Below are 21,831 nucleotides of genomic sequence, written 5' to 3'. Positions count from 1 at the left end.
ACGGGGATGAACTCCTCTGCCCCCCGCGCACCGCCAGCCAGGCTCGCTCTCACCTCCTCCGACGCGCTGCCCCGCGGCTGACAGTCGAAGGAGTCTGCCAGGCTGCATTCTGTCATACCTGGAGAGAGAGACCGTGCTATGTGTGTTACTGACACTAGGGCAGGGTTTCTCAAGAGTGGGTGCCGCAGAGTATTTGTCACATCGGTTTAACCACGGTGCTTTTTAACACTTGGGATGCGATTATTTTGGGAATTATTTGGCTATAGAGTGCCACCATTCACTTGCGCTTTATTTTGAAGAGCCCCGGAAGACACAATCAAGTCCATGTTGTGGAAATCCGGTGCCATGGCATTGGTCAGAAAGCTCATTAGTCAGAAAGCTCATTAGTCAGAATTTGGTGATGTTAACCTGGTGAAAAATACTATGCCTAAACCTAACCCTAACCTCAGTAAAACTATGCCTAAACCTAACCCTAAAATCTAACCCTAACTAAATTCTGAGTAATGAGCTTTCTGACTAATGAGCTTTCTGACTTATGGGCAGTCCCCGGAAATTCACGGTCTAAAATGGCGGCTGAGTATGTTTATTTTCACACGGAAAAGAAAAATCCTAACCGCGGCTGATCCTCACGGCCCAGTGCCCCGAAAAAAAGCAGTTCACAGCGTTTTTGGAAGTAGATTCCGAGATAAATCTGTTTCTTTGCATCAGCAATGAATAGGAGCCTATATAGATTAGACACTTACTGATGCTGGCGGCCGAGTTGCATCATGGGATATTTAGTGTATGTTTTCGCTCACCAGTGGCCGCAGCAGTGCCTGTTTACCTGGTAACCATGGTAACCAGGTAACACGTCCCTGGACGAGATAACAGGGCCGTGGCGCCACATTTTATCTTTGGGCAACATCATCCCACGATAGCCAATCAAATTCACGTGTTGCTTTGTTTACCCAATGGGAGGACGTACGGTAATGACGTCAGGAAAGTCCACTACGGGATTTTCATTGCCCAGAGTCGCCGGCTGTTGCCCGCTGTTCAAATGTCGGGTCAGGTATAGAGGGTCTGAGTTGCACTGTACTTGGTGCAATATTTTTCAGCCTACAGTACTCTAAAGCCTCGATCAGAGTCGGGTCTGCGGTGGATAGCCACGGTGTAGTGCGGTTTGAGTCATAAAACTACAACGTTAACGCTCAAAAAGACTACACCGCACTACCGCGGACCCGACTCTGATCGAGGCTTTAGTCTCTCCACCTAAAATAGCACATCTACAAGCTCACTTGTAGATCTTTTGGTTGAATGTTCCCCCAGAATAGGGATGCTGGGAATTAGTCGCCAGGTATAAAAGTTATTTTCAGTCTGTCCATGGAAATGGATATTCTCTCAGGTTTTCCTTGTGACATAATACTGTATCTTAGGGGGAAATAGTTAACACATTTGACATAAATGTAAGGTACTGTAAAGTAAGGGTTGCTGTGGATGAAAGGATTATTTACAGGGGTGCCCTGAGCCAAAACACCACTGCACTATGGGGTGGTGAGACAGTTAATCGTACTAATCAATTTAATCAATTATAAATCATAATCAATAATCGATAACTTAATGAAATAATTGATTCGTATTCCTTTTTGGGGCATATCATTATTAGGCAAAAAGTAAAGGAAAAAAAAGGGGGGGAAAAAAGTGTCAATCTACAAGCTCACAACATGCGACACGTGAACTTGTAGATTCGTTATTTTCAGTAATTTTGCATGACACTGTTATGCGATTAAGTATAAGGTGGTTATAACGGATTTGTGATAAAAACAATTATTGTTATTATTCGACTAATCAAAAAAGGTTTACAAACAGAACATAATGAAAAGTTACAGCCCTAATTGACACACAGACCTATGACCATTTATCAACTGAATTCTTTCAACCTGCCATCCATGTTTTCAGCATGTCATTATCGGCGAACATTTTCACACGTTTTCATTTCTTTGAAGCTTGTGCTCTTCTGCTGTTATCAACGATGTCCCACTTCAGATAATAGCTGACCTGCTATATTCAGCACAGTGTATAAATTAGGCGTGAGAGAGAGAGAGAGAAGATAGCTTGATATAAACAGAGACAGAAGAGTGAAGTGATGTGGCTTACAGAGATACTGTTCCTCTTCTGGCACATACATCTTCAGAACAACTCTGGGTTGTCTTTGGAGCTTTCTGTCGCTGAAACCCACAGCTGATTCTGTACGACTACCTGCGCGCGCACACACACACACACACACACACACACACACACACACACACACACACATACACACAGAAGGACAGTCTTCAACTACAGAAGGACGTGAAAAGATTAGACAAATACATACAAAGACAGAATAAAGCTCCATTCATTACAATCTAGTCTAAACAGTATAATTATTAAAAAAATATGTCTGTACATTGAAACTATACAAACTATAGGATTCAAGGTCAACAAATGAACCTGGCATATGTCTACTCTACATAAATTGCTATCTAAAGGGAGAAGAAGGGAGAAGAGTCTGGGACGTGTGGAGTGTTGTCCCAGATGTTTTAGGGAAGGTTCTGACAGCTTCCCTGTGTTGGCTGATTTGAGTGAGCAGGAGTTGGACCAGGTTTTGGAGATACGGGGTGCCATACTGTACCTTTGGTTGCTCGTCAAACAACTATGTCTCACTTTGGAAATAGCTAACCTGATAATTTCGGCAGTGTATAAATTAGGCATGACAGAGACAGAAGAATGGATGTAAACAGAGACAGAGTCGTATGAGGTAGCTTACAGAGATACTGTTCCTCTTCTGGCACGTACATCTTCAGAACAACTCTGGGTTCTTTTTTGAGCTTTCTGTCACTGGAAACCACAGATGGTTCTGTACGACCATGACCACCTGAAAGGCATGCGCGCGCACGCACGCACACACACACACACACACACACACACACACACACACACACACACACACACACACACACACACACACACACACACACACACACACACACACACACACACACACACACGTCAAAATGTATTTAGAAAAATCATGAAAATGTTATCTTAAATCTTAAAAAGATAAAATAGCACCAATTTTCAAACTTATCCTCATATAATGTGGTCCCACTAATGCTCATTATAATATGTAATTTGGGGCTGTAGACAGTTTAGAATCCAGTGACTTCATTGTTTTTTTTTTAAAATACATTTCTTTATTACTTTTTGACACCTGTACAATTTATGCTGTGGTATTTTACTTAAGATGTCAAAAGGTTTTTCTCCCCCCCCCCCCCCCTTGTGCACGCCTATAGTTTCTATTAACTTGAAATGTTGACACGATATTCATATAATTATATTATATATGCTTAGCCTGTGAGCTCCAGGCAGGAATAACCCCACAGTACTGAGATCTCTAAGCACCCATATGTCACCTCAGGACCTCAGGAGGGACCCATTGCCTCCCCAGAGGAGCCTATTGTGGGTTATAGAGTAGGAGAGGCCTTGGCCAGGAGGAGGAGATGGGCTGTGATTTGGCACATTGTGTATTTCAATTACTTTTTGTCATTTATTTGTAATATATATTATTTCAAATGAATAAGAAAAAGTACAATTACAAAAATGAAAATTAATTAATGAAAAAAGGTTATAGAAAAAACATGGGCAGTATGAGTCACCAGAAAAGAAAAAGAAAATGAATCCAACATGGTTAAAATGGATTTTGCAGTTACAATGGGTTTTGTATAGGAAGGGTGCGTGTCCGATCAAATTAACATCAAATATATTTTAAATATCAAATAGAGCAACTTAAAAACTGTCTGGGGTGTTCACAAAAACCTGAACATGACCAAAACCTTTTTTTTGAAAGTGAAATATCTGTTTAAAAATAGAAACAAAAAAAGAAAGAGTAAAATAAAGAAAATGACAGTAATGAAATTCATTTGTACCATGTACCAATTAGGCCTACTTTGAGATGGATTGAGAGGATTGAGAGATAGGGTCTTTGCCATATAATAATAGTTTTTTATAGGTACACTACAGGTTTATTCACTACCTTCCTCTGCCAACATGGGCCATGTGTCTCCAATGGTGCTTCTCATCTTGGCGATGAGCTCAGAGTGAGTCTTTGCCTGTTGAATCCACTGGAAATAAGATGGAACACATGTACATGAGCTGATAGCATCTACAAGGTGTAATGTTGCTCCTATAGCATGGCATTCATGTCATGTGGAAATGGAAGCATCATGAATATGTAATGGGACATTTCAAATAATGGTTCAACATAGAATATCCTATAAAATATAACCAGTTTTCACAACCAATGTTTCTCTGCTGGTTACCATGACAGGCATAACACTAGAATAGAATATAAGACATTGAATCTTTAAAAAGTTTGCAGATTTCAGATCAATCAATCAATTCTACAACTTGCATAAGTTGTACTGACAAAATCTGTGGATATATTCAATAAGTTGAGGGGTTAGGTCTGACAAAATGATGTAGGCTACCTACCATGCATGTTGCAATCATGGTAGCCCTACATGACATGGTCATAGGTCATACTCGTCATTAAACGCATAACTTATTTTAGACCACTTTCAGAAGCATAATTGGATTAATGTATCGCATTTTGGGAAAGAAACGTCAATCTCGCATTGAGGTGACCAGACTTGTCAGGTGCGGTGCCCAGTGCCCACTCTCCATGTATGCTCGGTTTTGAGCAGCCACCAAACTTAAGAAACTAAAAACGTCTTCTATACAAAACATGCGGGGCAGTAACACGATAAACGTCCCGGCATTGACCTAATATGTTGTCCAACAAACATGCCAATTAAACCATGCATTTTGATTCATGATGATGAGAGACGTGGATCTCACTCCTTACCTTCCATCCGTGCAGAGGAAAACCCGCGCGCGGTGTGAATGTGAACCCCAGCTGAACTGAACCAACGAGACACTACAACAGCTGCACCCGGAACAGAAACATCACAGCGCCCCCTGTGTGTGTGTGTGTGTGTGTGTGTGTGTGTGTGTGTGTGTGTGTGTGTGTGTGTGTGTGTGTGTGTGTGTGTGTGTGTGTGTGTGTGTGTGTGTGTGTGTGTGTGTGTGTGTGTGTGTGTGTGTGTGTGTGTGTGTGTGCCCCCTCTCCTCCAAACTGTTATACTGTAATTTAATTCTTAATTAGCCTACTATCGTTTATAAGATGTGTTTGCATAGCAGGCTATTGTAGCTATATTATTGTCTTGAATACATAGGACCCCAATGGAAACAAGCCATCAAGTGCTTTCTTGGGTTTAATCCTTTTAGCATCCTTTATGGAACTGTTACTTTCTGTGCTCTTTTTGCAAACTGTTAATAAAGTAGGCTATTCATTCATTCAATCAATCAATCAATCAATCAACCAATCAATCAAAAAGTGAGTGCAGCTCTGGATAAAAGCATCTGCAAATTGATCAATTGTAAATTATATAATTCGCTGTCTGATGATGGGTGTACTGTAGCCTACACTGAAACAATGAAATCTCAAACATTTCCCTTTTAAATGACAGATTGGCATGCCACTAGGTGGCAGCAGAGCCTCTTTTATAACAGGGCTTTTTCACTCTGGTCTCACAAAGAGGTTCTCAAAGTGGGGTCCACCGTCAAGGGACCCCTCTCCCTTTGAGAGGGTTCCAAATAATGACCCCTATACAGATCTGTACCTCTGAGAGTGTGCAAATGGAACCAAACGGACCCTTATGGGTCCATTTGGTTCCATTTGTACAAAAACGTTTGAGTGTGTGCAGGGACATGCTGGGCCCCTGATTCAGCCCGGGAAAAAGAGTTGGAGAGGCCCTCATTGCGTGCTATAGAGAGATCTCTCTCTATAGCGCTGCTGTGTGTGACAAAGTAACAAGCCAGTGGGCCAATTACATGAGTTATATTTCGTCGTTGTCGGGTGGAAACCACTTGTATGTCCAAAACCGTTTGTTTTGTATTTATCATTTTAAAAATGATTTAAACTAGTGAAAACAGCCGATCTACAAGCACGTTGTGTGCTTGTAGATCTGCTGTTTTCACTACTTTTGTGCGACGGCCTTGTATGATGAAGCAGGGCTTTGCTTTGCTTTGCGAAACTTGGAGATACGAGGTTTCTGCCCGACAGTGACGATTTACTTTGTTGGCCGCCCAGCCCCCAAAATGGAACAAAGGCCAACATTTTTTTTTTTTTTTTCCCTAATGGCCGGCCGGGAATGATCCGGCCGTTCGGGAGTTGTCCCGCTTTTCCCAATGGCCAGCACGTCCCTGAGTGTGTGTGCATGTGTGTGGGTATGTGATAGATACCTTTATACAATCAGTTGCCCAGAGGCAGCACAGCAGCTTATTTACAAAGTTACAGAGAAGTAAGAAAAATATGTCATTGTCATAGGTCATGGATGATGCACATTGTAAAGGACGTTGGATAAAGGCACTGCAATGCACACTAATTTAACCAATTTAGTAGGAGAGTGAACATGTTGTAATGTCTACACTGTAGCCTACTGTATCATGTTGCAACCTATAACTGATTGACAAGGTTCTTACAAATGTCTACTACACCTACACACAGTAGCCTTCTTTACCATGTTGTACTGTAGTAGTGACACTGTTTTTACAGTTGTTGTGTTGTCTACCTGCATAATAGAACAGAGTCACATTCCCTTTGTTTTATTTTATTGATTGAATACTTTATTAATTTGAATATCAAAAGCACAGGACAGTACTATTTAGATACAAGGTCTACTACTAGGATTTAAACCCAAGCAATGCTGGCTTGTTTGCATTGGGGTCCTTTTGTACGGTGTATTGCAAAATTATAGGCTATCTGAGTCTGACATAAAAATACCAGATGTATTTAAAGGATATCAAACACTCATTCTGCTGTCTAGGTTATGGAAAGGGCTTATGGCTGCCATTCTTATTTTGAAGTTTCACAAAATGTTAACTTGAGCACAAAACACACAGAGGTGAAGTTGAACCATGTCCACTATATGTTAAAATGTGAGTTAAAGACTCAAATATACACAGATCAAACACTCTGATATCACTTGTTTTTAATGTGTTAAATGTTTAAAGGTTTGCAACATAGCAAGGAGTGACCTGCAGACCAATAGAATGGCCAGATTATTGAATACAATAGAATCCAGGAGGGCAGGGGAAGGCAACCTTATGGGGCTGTTAAGTATGACATCATTTTGTAGGCAGAGGAGAATTTCTGCCCCCAGTTTCCGTGAATCTTTTTACTATTTTTACTATTTACACATTTTTCTTCTCTTTGTTGTTGAAAGGAAAGTGTTAGAATTATACTTTAGTCGTTATTTTTGTCTCGGATCTGTTGAAATAGCGAGGGACAGAAAATGCTCTGGGGGCAGAGTTCTCCTCTGCCTACAAAATGATGTCACGGCTTACTGTAAAAGCCCCATGGCATGGGTGCCAACGCTGGCACACTGGAAGAAGTGTGAGAGAGAGGATTTATATTTTAAAACCAAATATTGTTTTAAACGTGGTCAACATTAAAGGAGTAGTTCACCTTTAACATATACATATTTATTGTTTTGTGTGTGTATTTGTCACATTCCTAAGACAATAATTTGATTACAATAAATGTACCCCCATTGATTCCGGATGGGGACCCAAATCCATTTTGGGGTGAACAACTCCTTTAAGTCACCCAATTTGCTGCAAATTACATCCTGCACATAATTCTGCATTCATTAAAATTCTGAACTTTGACTGGGGAGAGAGTCTGGGAGATAGGTGGGATTATTGAGTCTAATGCTTGTTGTAACAATGAAAATATGACAGAATGTTGATGGTCAGACAAGCCTGACATGGCACTCTGACGATCTAGAAAATAAAAACATGGCACTTCATTACAAAAAGGTTGCTGACCCCTGTTCCAAGACAACACAGATAACACATTAATTTTGTGAGAGTGAACACTTCAGATTACTCTAGGAGTTTTATCTTTATTGATTTACTTTTCTAAAAATCAAAAACTAAAAATGAATTTTATTACAATTTATTTTATTATAATAATAAAAAGGGATGGTTTTGAACATATACAGTTCAGTTTGGTTTCAACGAAACAGTGAAGTATTACTGATGTCTTTCATAAAGCAGATGGTCTATGAATAGTTTCATGGATCCTATAGGCCACTGGTTCCCAAACAGTGAGTCGGGTCCCATTTGTGGGTCACAGACCAATGTTGTCACGACTCGACTAAAAATCTAATTACGTTTTCCTGCATTTAACAACATTGTGAGCTTGTAGATCTGTTGTTGTCACTAGTTTGGTTCCCGGGCAAAAGTCTAATTTCTCTTTTGGGTCTTGAGCTAAAACGTTTGGGAACCACTCCTATAGTTTAATCCATAATGGACCTTTCAGTTCAAACTCAAAACAAGAAAATCAACCCATAAATGACATGATACATACTGTGCAGGGAAGACATTGCAAACTATACTAGGAGATCATAAATCACTCAAATAAAATCAATCTACTAATACGGCTCAAAGCTAAATCACACCATGGATGCAAATGTTCAACAAAAAGACAGGCCAAGTTGTTCTTGACAGTATAATATTGCCACTTTATAAACAGATCCTCAAAAGCAGAGCTTAATAGGCTTATAAAATGACTATAAACATAAAAGTGTTTCGTAAATGACAAATTAGCTTTAAAAAACAATGGGCTGCATAGGCATGCATTGTGTACAGCAGGATCAATAGCTCTGAAAGTTAATTACTTGATTGAACATAATCTATTCCAGACCTCATTTGATCTTTCTCGCACATTTAATTGTGTGATCAGTGTCAAAGGTCAGTGTCAATGTTAAAGATCAATGTTCTATCTCTTCGTACAGGTGGTATTCTGTCTCTTCACTCGCTCCAGCTTCAGCGTCTGCATGCAGATCCACCTCAGTGTACAGGTGGTATTCTGTATCTTCACTGGGTCCTTCAGAACCTCCTTGCAGATCCATGTCTGTGTCCTGGACTCCTGCCTCAGCACCCGAACCAACAATGTCATAATAATCCATCTCGGTGTTGTCCACTCCTGCACTCTGCCCTCTGGTGGCCTGGAGAAACACAGCATCACCCAACATTAACTGGATCTTTTTTTTTTTTTTTTTTAATTTTTATCCCACAATTTTGTAACCCATTTTTTCACCCAGTGCTAATTGCCTATGTAATCCTGGGCTCTGCTCTCCCTCTGCCGTGCCTGGGGAGACAACGGACTGACCTCATGCTTCCTTCTATGCATGAGGAGTCCAAGTTGCTTCTTTTCACCTGACAGTGGAGATTTCACTGGTTTGGACGTAGCGCGTGGAAGGAACACGTTATTCCAACCAGTTCCTTTCCCCTCCATCAGGCGCCCCGGCTGGCCAGGGGGAGGCATTATTGAGACCAGGATTACGTGCATGTTTTTGTGAGGGTATCAACCCTAGGAGACACGGGGAGAACATGCAAACTCCACACAGAAAGGCCCTATCGCCAACCCCACCTAGGGTGTGGGCGCTGATGACGCGGAGGAGGAACACGCCGCCAGCGCCCACAGCGTCCCCCGGCGGGAATCGAACCCAGGACCTTCTAGCTGTGAGGCGAAGCGCTAACCACTGCGCCACCGTGCCCCCCTCTTTTAACTGTATCTTAAATAAAAAGAGCTGTCTAACTCTCATTTACATTCCAGTCGTGTATTGAATAAAGATGCATTACCATCCATAGATGATAGAGGACTCTGATTAACAGCAGCAGCAGCACCAGCACTACGAGTGTAACTCTGATGATGTCAGCTGTCAGACGATAGGCTGTGAGAGAGAGAGAGAGATGTTGGAATAAAAACGTCACTGAACATCATGTAAGGAACATCTTTCAGCTTTCAAGTTGATTTGATTAACGTTTCTGAATGCATGCGTCATATTGAACAATCCACTTCATTCAGACTACCTGTGACAGCGAGAGAGAGGAGCTCGCTCTCGGAGGAGATGGCGTGATTAAAAACGTTGAGGTGATAAACGCAGCTGTAGTTCCCATGGTGGCTGTGGCTCGCTGAGGGAAACAGGAAGTCGGCAGAGTGATTGACAGCTGGCTGGTTGTGTGTTGTGTGGGATCCAGTGAAGGTGAGGTGGAAGGAGCCTCCTGGGTACTGTGGCTTGATGGAGCAGCTGATGGTGAAGTTGGATCCCTCCACCACCTGCAACCCCTGCTGCTGGCCCTCAGAGAGCAGGTTGATGGAGAAGGAGATGTTTGGCTTAAACAGCAGCTCTGTATCAAGACAGAGGTGATTGGATGAAATAACAGTCTGCATGTGACTGCCTGTTTCTATTGAATCGTCCTCCCTGGACTGTTCCTGTGTTATTATGTTTACTGATTCTGCAAGTTGTCAAAGAGTTCCTCAGTTTAGGATCGGACACAATGGTATGACCTTCATTGTACAAAGTTCAGAGCAAAGTATATTTGTAATTAACTTTGATGTTGTGATACATGTGGACAACTTCACTGTAAACTGTGAGTGAGTTCTACAAATAACTGCATTGTTAATACATATATAATTATACTTTAGCCATAAGGAAGGACAGAAACAGAAACAGACAGATAAATGGACACACACTGTCGATGGATGGATGGATGAGTGGGTGGGTGGGTGGATGGATGGATGGATGGATGGATGGATGGATGGATGGATGGATGGATGGATGGATGGATAGATAGATAGATAGATAGATAGATAGATAGATAGATAGATAGATAGATAGATAGATAGATATACTGTCATTGTTGAAATCATTATCATAATATTATTGTTACCTAAGCAGGTCAATGTCAGTCTGACAGGGGATATAAGACGCTTCTTTGATACACAGTCCCTCAGTGAAGTCTCAGATCCACGACAGGAAGACATAGTACTCCATAATGTACTTGGAAAACCAGAAACCTTCCCTATTGCAACTGCAGAGCCGCAGTCAATCTGTCTACACACTACAGATGACACCTTCAGGTTCCAGTCAGACTGACCATCCACTGGTCTCCACTCTTTCTTGTGTTTCATCTCCAGTCTACCAGCACAGTTACTGGTTCCTCCCACCAACCTGACATCAACAGGCTCTATAGAGACAAGAATAAGCAATAACATAATAATACTTTAGTTATAAAACTGTCCAAACCAAAAGTCTTTTTCTTTTTTTCTTTCCTTCTTCTTTTTACCTGAGCAGGTGAGTCCAACAGACTTGTAAGACGAGCAGGTGTTGTTTCGCTACAAGCTATCAGGAGACCTGATGATGAGATAAGGACAGCTGACGTATCAAAAATGAGTAGATATAAGAGAGTCTGTGTGGAACTACAGCACCAGACAGTAAGTGTTGATCCGTGAAGTACCAGACATCTACAGTAGTGTTGCTCAGTGTAGGTCTAGACAGTAAGTGTTGATCCGTGAAGTACCAGACATCTACAGTAGTGTTGCTCAGTGTAGGTCTAGACAGCAAGTGTTGTTCAGTGTAGTTCCAGGTCAGACTTAAGTGTGACTGAATCCCAGACATGGGTGAAACGATGGTGGCGGTGCTGTCCATTCTGCTCTGGAGCTCAGGTATGACTCTGTTTTAATAATACACTACTTGTTGGTTGAAGAACACTGGTTGAGAGAATCTTTAGCGGGCTACAGATTTAGATTAAAGGAGAAGTTCACCCCCAAAATGACTTTGTTTCTATTGATTACTCACGCCACGGAGATCACAGATCAGGGTTCGATCAGGCTTTGAAGGCCATATACCTTTCACTGCTTTGAAGGCCAACATCAGTGTTGTATAGTACTCTGTGCGGGCAGCAACTTAAAGGAGTAGTTCACCACTTTTCAACCTGTCTTCATATAATAGGTCCTCACTAATGTTCATGATAAAATATCACCATTTCTTTCTACTCAGTCCAAGTCTCCTAGGAGAGCTGTGGGAAGTTCAGAATCCATCGTCTTGTGACATCATCATTTTCCAAAAAAGATTTTTTTATCAATATTTTTGAAAAAAATATTTAGATTTTTATTATCGCGAGAACAATGGCTTCCACTTTAAAATTGCAACTTTTCAGGAATAGAAAGCCTGCAGTTTCTATAAGCTGGATTGGCAATCGATGATGTCACAAGACGATGGGTTTCTGACCTGCCCACAGCCCTCCTCTGAGAAAAAAAAAAAAGAAAACGCTATTTTTGAGTGAGGACCAATTATATGAACATAGGTTGAAAAGTGGTGGAGTGCCCCTTTAAGTGTAGGCCTACATTCCGGGATTCCCAGTAGTCGAGTTTTGATGTATGACTGATGTCTGGATGAGGAGCTGGGCTTACTCTATATTGCAAGAACTAAGTAAAATAAATGTATACTGATGTGCTATCGAGTTGGCATTGTAACACTCTGAAACTATGAAGGATATTGATGGACAATTAATATATGTATGTGCAGATCCACATACTTTGTTAATCTAATTTATTTTATGTATTTTCCTCCTTAGCTCTGCAGTTGAAGCCAACACAAAACTCACCAGGTAAATAAATACGAAAGATAATATTAGATATTAATTAGCCTAGAACATGTTCTGCTAATGAAAGTAATATTACTGTTTTTGAGCTTGCTCTCTTGTCTCTGTACAGATCCTGATGTTGTCAGGTTGGGGGGAGGAACCAGTAAATGTACTGGTAGACTGGAGATGAAACACCAGGGAGAGTGGAGGCCAGTGGTTGGTTTGCCTGACCTGAAGTCATCATCTGTAGTGTGTAGACAGCTGGACTGTGGCTCTGCTGTTTCAGTGAAATTTATGATCCAAGGGATATGCATATATGGACCTGCATGGATGATTTTGCCTTCCTGTGCTGGGACTGAGTCTTCATTGACAGATTGTGTAGCAAAGGAGTCATCCTGAATGTGAAATGTTCAGGTAAAGCAAACAATCTATCCATCTTTGTCTGTCTGTCTGTTGTGAGAGCCTGGCTCACAAGAGGTGTTCAACAAAATGAGGAAAATGGGAAAAAGCAGAAAAGTGTAATGGCCAAATGTCAGATTAGCCAATTCATTAAGCCACTTGGTTTTTCAAAGTGAGCAATTGAAAGATTTTGACTTGTATAAATATCTATATTATATCTATCTGATTTCTTACACTTGCGTCCGAATCCGGGCACTATGATCGCACATTATCAGTGTCACACTGTGTTGAACTGATTGTTTTTCTTAGGTATAGGAGAGAGGCGTTGCCAGTTCTCAGATATCAAACTAAATAACACATACTGATAACTAATGTCATAAAATATAAGGCATCTCAGGAATGTTTTCTACTATTTGTAGGTAGGCCTATTGTACCATTTGTACTACATTTGGTGAGGTAATACAGTTGTTTTATTGTTGTTGTTATTATCATATACCTCTTTGTATTCTCCCTCTTTCTGTGTCTCCAGAGTCTGTGAGGTTGGTGAATGGGACTAGTTTGTGTTCAGGCAGTGTGGAGGTGAAGTCTAATCAGTCGTGGGTCTCAGTGTGTGAAGGTGACTTTGACCAGCAGGATGCAGAGGTGGTCTGTAGGGAGCTTGGCTGTGGGGCTCCTTCACTCCTCCAGGGGGTGCTCTATGGAGAAGTGAATGCATCAATGTGGACCAAAGAGTTCCAGTGTGAAGGCAACGAGTCTGTTCTGCTGGACTGTGGAACCTCAAACTCAACTAGAAACATCTCGACGTTGCCTGACAAGACTGTTGGACTCACCTGCTCAGGTAAAAGGCAAACAACAGTTTTGGTTTGGGTTATTATTTTATAATGAAATTAATAATATTACCTTTTGTACTGCTTATACAATCCTCTCTGTACAGAGCCTGATGATGTCAGGTTGGTGGGAGGAACCAGTAAATGTTCTGGTAGAGTGGAGATGGGATTACGAGGAGGGTGGTTACCAGTGGCTGGTTGGTCTGACTGGAACCTGGAGACATCGTCTGTAGTATGTAGACAGCTGGACTGTGGCTCTGCTGTTTCAACAAAAAGGAGTTTCAGTTCTAAACCTGTCCAATTGTTTTTTTGGATTATAACTACGTGTGTTGGATCTGAGTCTTCACTGCGGGAGTGTGTAACAAAAAGCTACGAAAGGTCCAATGTCAGGCTGGAGGTGAACTGCTCAGGTAACACTGACTAAAGCCCCTATCATAGTAGGCACCGCAGGCGCGGTGATAAGCTATCCACCGTGGTGTAGTCTTTAAGTCATAAAACTACAACATTATGTCATTACTCGCGGTGAAGAGCTATCCACCGCGAACCCCTTTCAGACAGATCGGCCCATCACCCTGTTCACTGATTGGTCGATCTAGACCAGTCAGTCACAGTGATAGGACTTCACCGTGACTGACTATGATGGCCTCCACTTGTTTTCTCACTTTAGGTGGATATCTTATCACCTAAAATTTGCTCTTCACCGCAGACTCTGATAGGGGCTTAATCTGTTTATAAATCCACTGCATGTGTCTTTCTGTCTGTCTCAATGTCCATCTCTATCTGCATGCGTCTTCCTGTATGTGTGTGGGATTTATACTTTGCTTGAGTTGTTCTATTCATTGGGACTTTTATTCCACTACAACCCTTTTTCTACGTGACACATTGGACTCCTCATCACTTACCAAGTAAAATCTGAATACAACTTCTCAAATTCTGCCCGAACCCGACCATACCCGAACCCGACCCGACATTAGGGTAGGGCCTAAAATGTATGCTAATTAGTCGGGCTGGGTAGGGCCTCGGGCTCAATGAAGAAAAAGAAATATATATATATTTTTTTATTAGTGTGGTTGCCAGGGCAACCACATTATTACTCTGGGGAATTTTGCATTTTTCAAAACTCTTAGTCTCATTGACTTGAATGGGAAACTCCATATATAGTGAGTAACTTTTATGACGTAACTTTTCCCATTGACTTTGAATGGGAAACTCCATATATAGTGAGTAACTTTTATGACGTAACTTTTCCCATTGACTTTGAATGGGAAACACCATATATAGTAAGGTAACTTTTTTTATGTAATTTTTTATGCAACCACACTCGCAATTTCCCAAATTGCAATTTCTCTAGTTACTATTACTCTGTGATAGAGTTCTCAAATTCTTTCTAAACCCGACCATACCCGACCCACCCTGACGTTTTCGGGCCGGGTAGGGCCTAAAATGTTTGCTAACTATATAGGGCCTCGGGCCGGCCCAATTAGGGCCCAGTTAGTGCCGGGCCTTAATTTTCAGGCCCGTTTAGAACTATAGCCGTGGGATCCTGTTTTGAGTTTGGTGGCAGCAGGAACTGTACCTTGCATAAAAATGATTTAGATGCTGCATACAAGCAGTATAGCATTGTTTGCTGTTACAGGAAAACAGTTAATGCACAATGCACTCCAGTCCTTTGATGCAAACACATACCTTTACCTCATAGATGTAAAGATCCTATACCCCTGTAAACCCTTCAGCACCACAGCAAAGCACTTCAAATTGCGCTCTCTCTCTCTCTCTCTCTCTCTCTCTCCAGAGTCTGTGAGGTTGGTGAATGGGACTAGTTTGTGTTCAGGCAGAGTGGAGGTGAAGTCTAATCAGTCGTGGGTCTCAGTGTGTGAAGGTGATCAGCAGGATGCAGAGGTGGTCTGTAGGGAGCTTGGCTGTGGGGCTCCTTCACTCCTCCAGGGGGTGCTCTATGGAGAAGTGAATGCATCAATGTGGACCAAAGAGTTCCAGTGTGAAGGCAACGAGTCTGTTCTCCTGGACTGTGGAACCTCAAACTCAACTAGAAACAACACCTGCTCACCTGACAAGGTTGTTGGTCTCACCTGCTCAGGTAAAAGACAAATAAACTTTTGGTTCGGTTTATTATTTGATAATGAAATTCATATTACTTTTTTATTACTTAAAAAAGTCTCCTGTCTTCGTACAGAGTCTGATAATGTCAGGTTGGTGGGAGGAACCAGTAACTGTACTGGTAGACTAGAGATGAAACACCAGGGAGAGTGGAGACCAGTGGTGTATTGGTCTGACTGGAACCTCAAGATATCATCTGTAGCGTGTAGACAGCTGGACTGTGGCTCAGCTCTTTCAACAGAAACTACTTCTGGTTCTCGAGATGAACCTGCATGGTGGATTAAATCTACCTGCCGTGGATCTGAGTCTTCGCTGACAGAATGTGTAACAAAGAATTCTGCTACTTCCAATGTCAGACTGCAGGTCATCTGCTCAGGTTTGTGAGGTTCTGGTCATACAGGGGGTCCACAAGCGCAGTGCTCACGGGCTACTGTCCCATTTGTGAGGATTAGGTTTATAGGGCAATTCAAAAAGACCCTGCAGACTTATTTTAGGACATAAGTTAATACAAGCGAAGTGTCTCATGTTACATTTGAGTTATATGTTTTAATTCTTTAGATTTGTATTATTAATTAATTACCTTTAATAATGTGTTTATTGCTATCTGACTTGATGTCTTAAAGGAGAATTCCAGGTCCATTTTATTATCTTAATCTGATGCTATGATATCCCACAACAAGTCCACCACAGCATGTGAGCAGTGGGCATTACGCTAAATGACTAATTTGTATCGCTCAGATTTTTTTAATTTATTTGTATTTGTGTTGTTCATAATGACTTAAAGGGGAAAACCACCCATATTGAACTATGTCATTAATATACATTAGAGGAGTTGTGTGGACATTTTTGATACATGATTTACAATGCAAACCCCAAAATCAATCCTCCTATTCTAGGCAACACAGAAGGGGGGAACTTTAAAAAAAAAAAATCTTCTCTAAGGTAGGCTATATTAATGACATCGTTCAATAATGAAAAGGGTGGTTTTCCCCTTTAATACTCTCCATAGTGTACTTACTGAAGTCTTGCAAAACAAGTTTTCTCCTGTGATTTCATCCAAAGTCCCCTTTGAGCCACCGTAGTCCACTGCGGCGGCTCATTTGGGACACAAATGCTGTGGACAGTATTGTCATTGTGAACGTCACATCTACAATTTCTTTTTTCCAAGCGATACAATACACAATTTAGTTTTGTACCCCACCGCTCGCGGTCGGAGCTGCAGTGGAGCCAAGATAAGAAAAATAAAAACATATTATAATAACATCAGATTAAGGATTATATTTTACTGTTATCCTGCAAAAATGTATGAGGAGGAACCAAAACAAAATAATCCTATGTGTAAGATGTACACAAATCTTAAATCTTGAACACACGGTACATACTGTAGGTTCTAAAACTTTAAAACTTGTCAAACAATGCTTAACCTCATTGACCGGAGTCCCCTGAGGTATTTAGGTCTACTAGACCCCTTATTTTTCCCTCAACACCGAATCTCGTCTGTGAAAGATTGACGATCTACAAGCTATGATTTAGGGAGAAAAAATAGTGAGTGAATTGAATGAAATATACATTCTGTCCTTCCTCCGTGTCTTCTAGGTAGGGACGTTTGGGGGCCCTCACTTGACTGGCCTCTGCCGGTCCATCCATCGGCCAATAGAACACGGCCAATACAACACGTTTTCAACTTCATGTTTACCAGTCAGCTTCTAGCAAGACAATTGTATATGATACATTCAGCATAATGATGGTTAAATATATATAGACTATTTGGCTACGGACACGTACCCATCTCAAAATATTTAGTTCCAGGGACCCCCCCCCCCCCCCACCCCCGAAGCAAAATCCCCCCCCCCCCCCCCCCTGTGACGCCCCTGCCTGCCACCTGGCCCGTTTGGGTCCTAACCCATTAAATGGGTTAGGATCTTGTTTCAGTTGCCTTACACCACTTTTGTCACAGTGAGCGCGATCACATCAAGCTCAGAATAACGCTGCTTATAGTTGCATTTCCTGGCGTCCCTTTAACTTTGACACTTGAGCAGCCGATGGGAGGTTTGTCCTATTACATGTATTTCATTTTACCATGCACTTTAGATGCATCCTTTGGACCTTATCTTATTGTGCAGATGCCATGCAATTTATGCGTCTCCTAATCCCCTCTCCTTTTCCCTTTATGCTCCATTCCACTCTATCTTCACTGCAATGATGGGTCTGCACAATGAAGAATTTAACCCATATGACCTGTAATGTGACGCGGATGTGACAGATAGAGATGGATTGACTGATTACTAAATGATGTATAACCACGTGTTTGAATTGTACTCAGCTTGAGAGATGTAAAGTATGGATCTGTTTGGTCAGCAGTGATTAGTGGAGCAAGGGGAAATGGGAAATCATGAAGTTTCCCAATTTCAAGGATCAGCTTCAGAATAGCGGAATTGGCTGTGTGAAAAGGGCTGTGGCCAGAGGTTGTGATGTGATGTGAACTAGACATGGGTGAATTTCTAATACCAAATTACAGATTAGATATATATTATATTCGATTCTCATTTCTTCATTATGTTTTTGCCACTTCTGTGTGTGTGTGTGTGTGTGTGTATTGCAGTAATATCCTGTCCGAGTCCGCCAGACAGGCACATGCACACATAGACATCAAAGGGGGCTTGAGCCCCTGCCCTTTTATCCATCTGTTAAAAGTGCCCTCTCCAGACCATGAATGCAGTTTTTACTATGGTGAAAGAAATGCAAATGCTATCTTTCCATGCCATAACTGACAGCATTCAAGAGAATTGCCTTGTCCAAATGGCGAGTATCGGAAGTAGCCACTGCTGCACTGAACTGTAGTCCCACTGGAAACATAACAGAAGCACTCGCACAGACAGTCATTCGAGCGGCAGAACATTTTGTCAAATTCTCAAACAATAAACTTGCATGTTTGGACTCAGAGGAGCAGAGGAGGGTGCATTGATATTTTGTGTTTTATAAAATTATATCTGGCTAGAAGAAGTTAGCGTTAGCCCAATGAGAGAATAGTTTCCATTCAGAATGTGGCCTATTGGTGGTATTCTATATGAAATCTAACAACAAACAACATTCTCTTATTGAGGTCTCTTGTGGCACAACATATTTTCAAGAGGGAAACGGGGTTCTAATGCATATCAATTTGGGGATCCTTGACCTTACATGAAGCTGATGATAGTGCCTTAAACTTGTTTGGTCATGGCGCCATCTACTGGTTAAGACGGCAGATAGCAGTGGCCACTATTGAAGTGTAAGAGTTATACTTTTGTCTTGAGTATACAATATTATGTACTATACTAACACAAGACAAAGATTTATTGATTCCAAAATTCAAAGTAATTTTTTGCAGCCAGGATACAAAGTATTTCAACAACAGACAGACACACTGCAGGCCAGACAATGAAATCACGGAAGCTTCCTAAACACGTTGTTACATGCATTTTACTAAATGAAATTGGTAAAATAAGGTATGTGCGGTCATGGAAATTTCAATGTGTGTCATGGACATGTTTTGGATCATTATTATTATTATTTAGTTACAGCTGTGGAAAATAAGGTCATTCACTTTCAGAAAATAGCCAGCAGTTTGACTTTAAACAATGATAATTGGATTTGGAATGTGCCTGAAGAACTTGATTTTCTCTGGGGTAAAAAAATATAATTCAGTGTGCTTTACACTTTGATCATTAACCATTGAAATTATATAAACAATTCACACCATCAGAAAAAAAGGATATTAATGTTGGAATCATGTTAATTTCGATATTCTGGCTCAATCAACATCAGTTAGTTTTGGCAAGCAACACACATCAGAAGTCCCTTGTCTGGATAGTGTTCAGTGAAAGTGCGTACAATTGATTTAAATATTGTGGGTGTTTAGCGTTAACTACATATTCTTACACTGAATGTGTAATTAAGTTTTACAGCCATGTATCGATGGAAACTAAGTGAACTACCTCAAACTCTGCATTAACCAGAGAGGTGCAAGGAGAGGTTCTTTTTTGATCAAATAAAAAACAACAGTCTGGAATGTAAATACCAATCATGGTGCTTTATTTTTTTAAAAAGAAAATCCTGTGTCAATTACTTCTGTCATGATTCTTACAATGAGAAAATAACTGGTAACAAAAAGGCTTTAACTCGGCCATGTTGAGGGCAAGCTTCCAGTTAAAAACATGTTTTCCATGCCATACATCTTTACTTTATTTCATTTCATAGGGTTCATTATGCAGACAAAACAAAAAAGTTAAATCATCCATCCTGATAAAGAGGCGGGTCTCCCTTCTCCATAGTTGCCCGTCATTGGCCCCGCGGGCTGTCCGTTTTGGCAGTGGAATGTGTCGATGTGATTGGCTGATCACTCCCCTCTCCCCTACACCCTGACCACACATCACCTCATAAAAATAACTGATAATAAAATCACTGGCAAACCCAGATAAAACAAAAAAAACTAAACATGGTCAATACATTTGTGGTTAACTTCCAGTTGCAGATATGACATTCAGCCTCATCTAAACAGACAAACTAAATCAATTCCCCCGTGTTAAAGAGTTGAGAAGAACAAACAAACCGTTCCACATACAGTCATGCGATGGCGAGCCATAACCACTTACACCATAGTTTATACATCGATGTGCGGCGGAAACGGCCGAAGGAACGAGCTCGCTAAGAGCTCGTCCGTCGGCTATTTGTGCCATTTTCTTTTATTTCGAAAACTTTGCCTATAGTGACGTGCCCGAAATAGGGCCGCCCAGGTTTGGAAGTGGTTAATGAAACGACCTAAAATGTTAAACATCTCCCTTATACCAGATAAACCAACAGGTTTTTATCTCCCAGTCTGGCCTCTCATATCAACATTAAATACTGAGGAGGAGGAGAAGAAAAGGGGGAGGAGCAGGGGGTTGGCACAGTCAGCTGACAGGAAGAGAAGGTGTGGTTTCGGTGGGCGTCTCTGAGAGGGAGGATGAGGCTAGGATGGGGTGAGGGTTTAGGACAACTGGTGTGTGTGTGTGTGTGTGGGGGGGGGGGGGGGGGGGGGGGGGAGAGACAAAGATGATTCAGCTTGGCAAGGGACGTGAACAAAAACCACATTAGTGCTTGTCATCTAAACATGTCTCCTGTGTTGTTATTTAAAAAAAAAAAGAAAAAAAAAAAAAAGGTGAGAGGCGTGCCATTCAGGCTCCTCCAGAGATGTTGTGTGCATACAGAAGAGCGCTAGTTAAGCCCTGTTAAACAGACCACACTTGGGACGTTTAAGGCCAGACAAGACAGACAGGAGGAATGTAAAAGCAAGGAATCCTCTCAGGGGAAAAAGAACAATTGCACGCTCGAAGCAGGAATGTTTTAGAAAGCAATGGGAGAAAACGGTTGAACTTGGCTAAATTAGGGAATGTGGAGATGGACAAGTCCTCTCGTAGAGCAGAGAGAGGCGAGGAGAGGAGAGGAGATAGTGGCCTCGTGGGGAAAAGGAAATAACATTTTGGCTAGGTATGGCACGGCCAAAGAGAGCTTTCCTCTTACTCAAAGAAACAAGGATAGAGGACACACATGGGTGGAGGAGGAGAAGGGAGGGTTCGAATGAGGAGAGAAGGAATGCCGTGGTGACAAGATTGCTACCTCCACCGGAACAAAAACAAAACTGACTCGAATGACATCTCACCCCCCGAACCCCCGTTAAAGATCTCACTCAACACACTAGTGACAGAGAGAGGTGGAGGTGGAGGGCGGGAGGAGGAAGGTACATGGATAGAGAAGGAGGAGGTGGAGGAGGAGGTGGTGGTGGCAGGAGCAGCAGCTCAGCAGGAGTTGAGCTCCTCCAGGGTCTGGTTGAGCGTGGCGTTGAGCTTCACGTTGGCTTCCTTGGCCGACTCCAGGGAATCTGCCGGGAGGAACAGAAATGGAATTTTAGTGATTAAAATGCTACATTTATGCTCCCGTTGCAGGTGGTGTTGCATGC

General features: G+C 41.7%; 1 protein-coding gene across 2 annotated transcripts in view; it reads right to left on the bottom strand.

Moving 5' to 3' along the window:
* Positions 1 to 19,900: 19,900 nt before the first annotated feature.
* LOC308307113 (uncharacterized protein) overlaps positions 19,901 to 21,831 on the bottom strand; it is a 41,258-nt gene continuing 39,327 nt past the window's right edge. For both annotated transcript variants that reach the window (XM_080752258.1, XM_080752259.1), the window contains exon 9: positions 19,901 to 21,753. In XM_080752258.1, the coding sequence (XP_080608384.1) occupies positions 21,671 to 21,753 (83 nt within the window). In that variant the 3' untranslated portion in view covers positions 19,901 to 21,670. The remainder of the gene's footprint in view (positions 21,754 to 21,831) is intronic.

Source organism: Nannobrachium achirus (assembly GCF_963921795.1).
Source record: "Nannobrachium achirus genome assembly, chromosome: 2".
NCBI classification, from domain to species: domain Eukaryota; kingdom Metazoa; phylum Chordata; class Actinopteri; order Myctophiformes; family Myctophidae; genus Nannobrachium; species Nannobrachium achirus.
The sequence above is the reverse complement of the archived record's forward strand: the minus strand, read 5'-3'. Positions and strand labels throughout refer to the sequence as shown.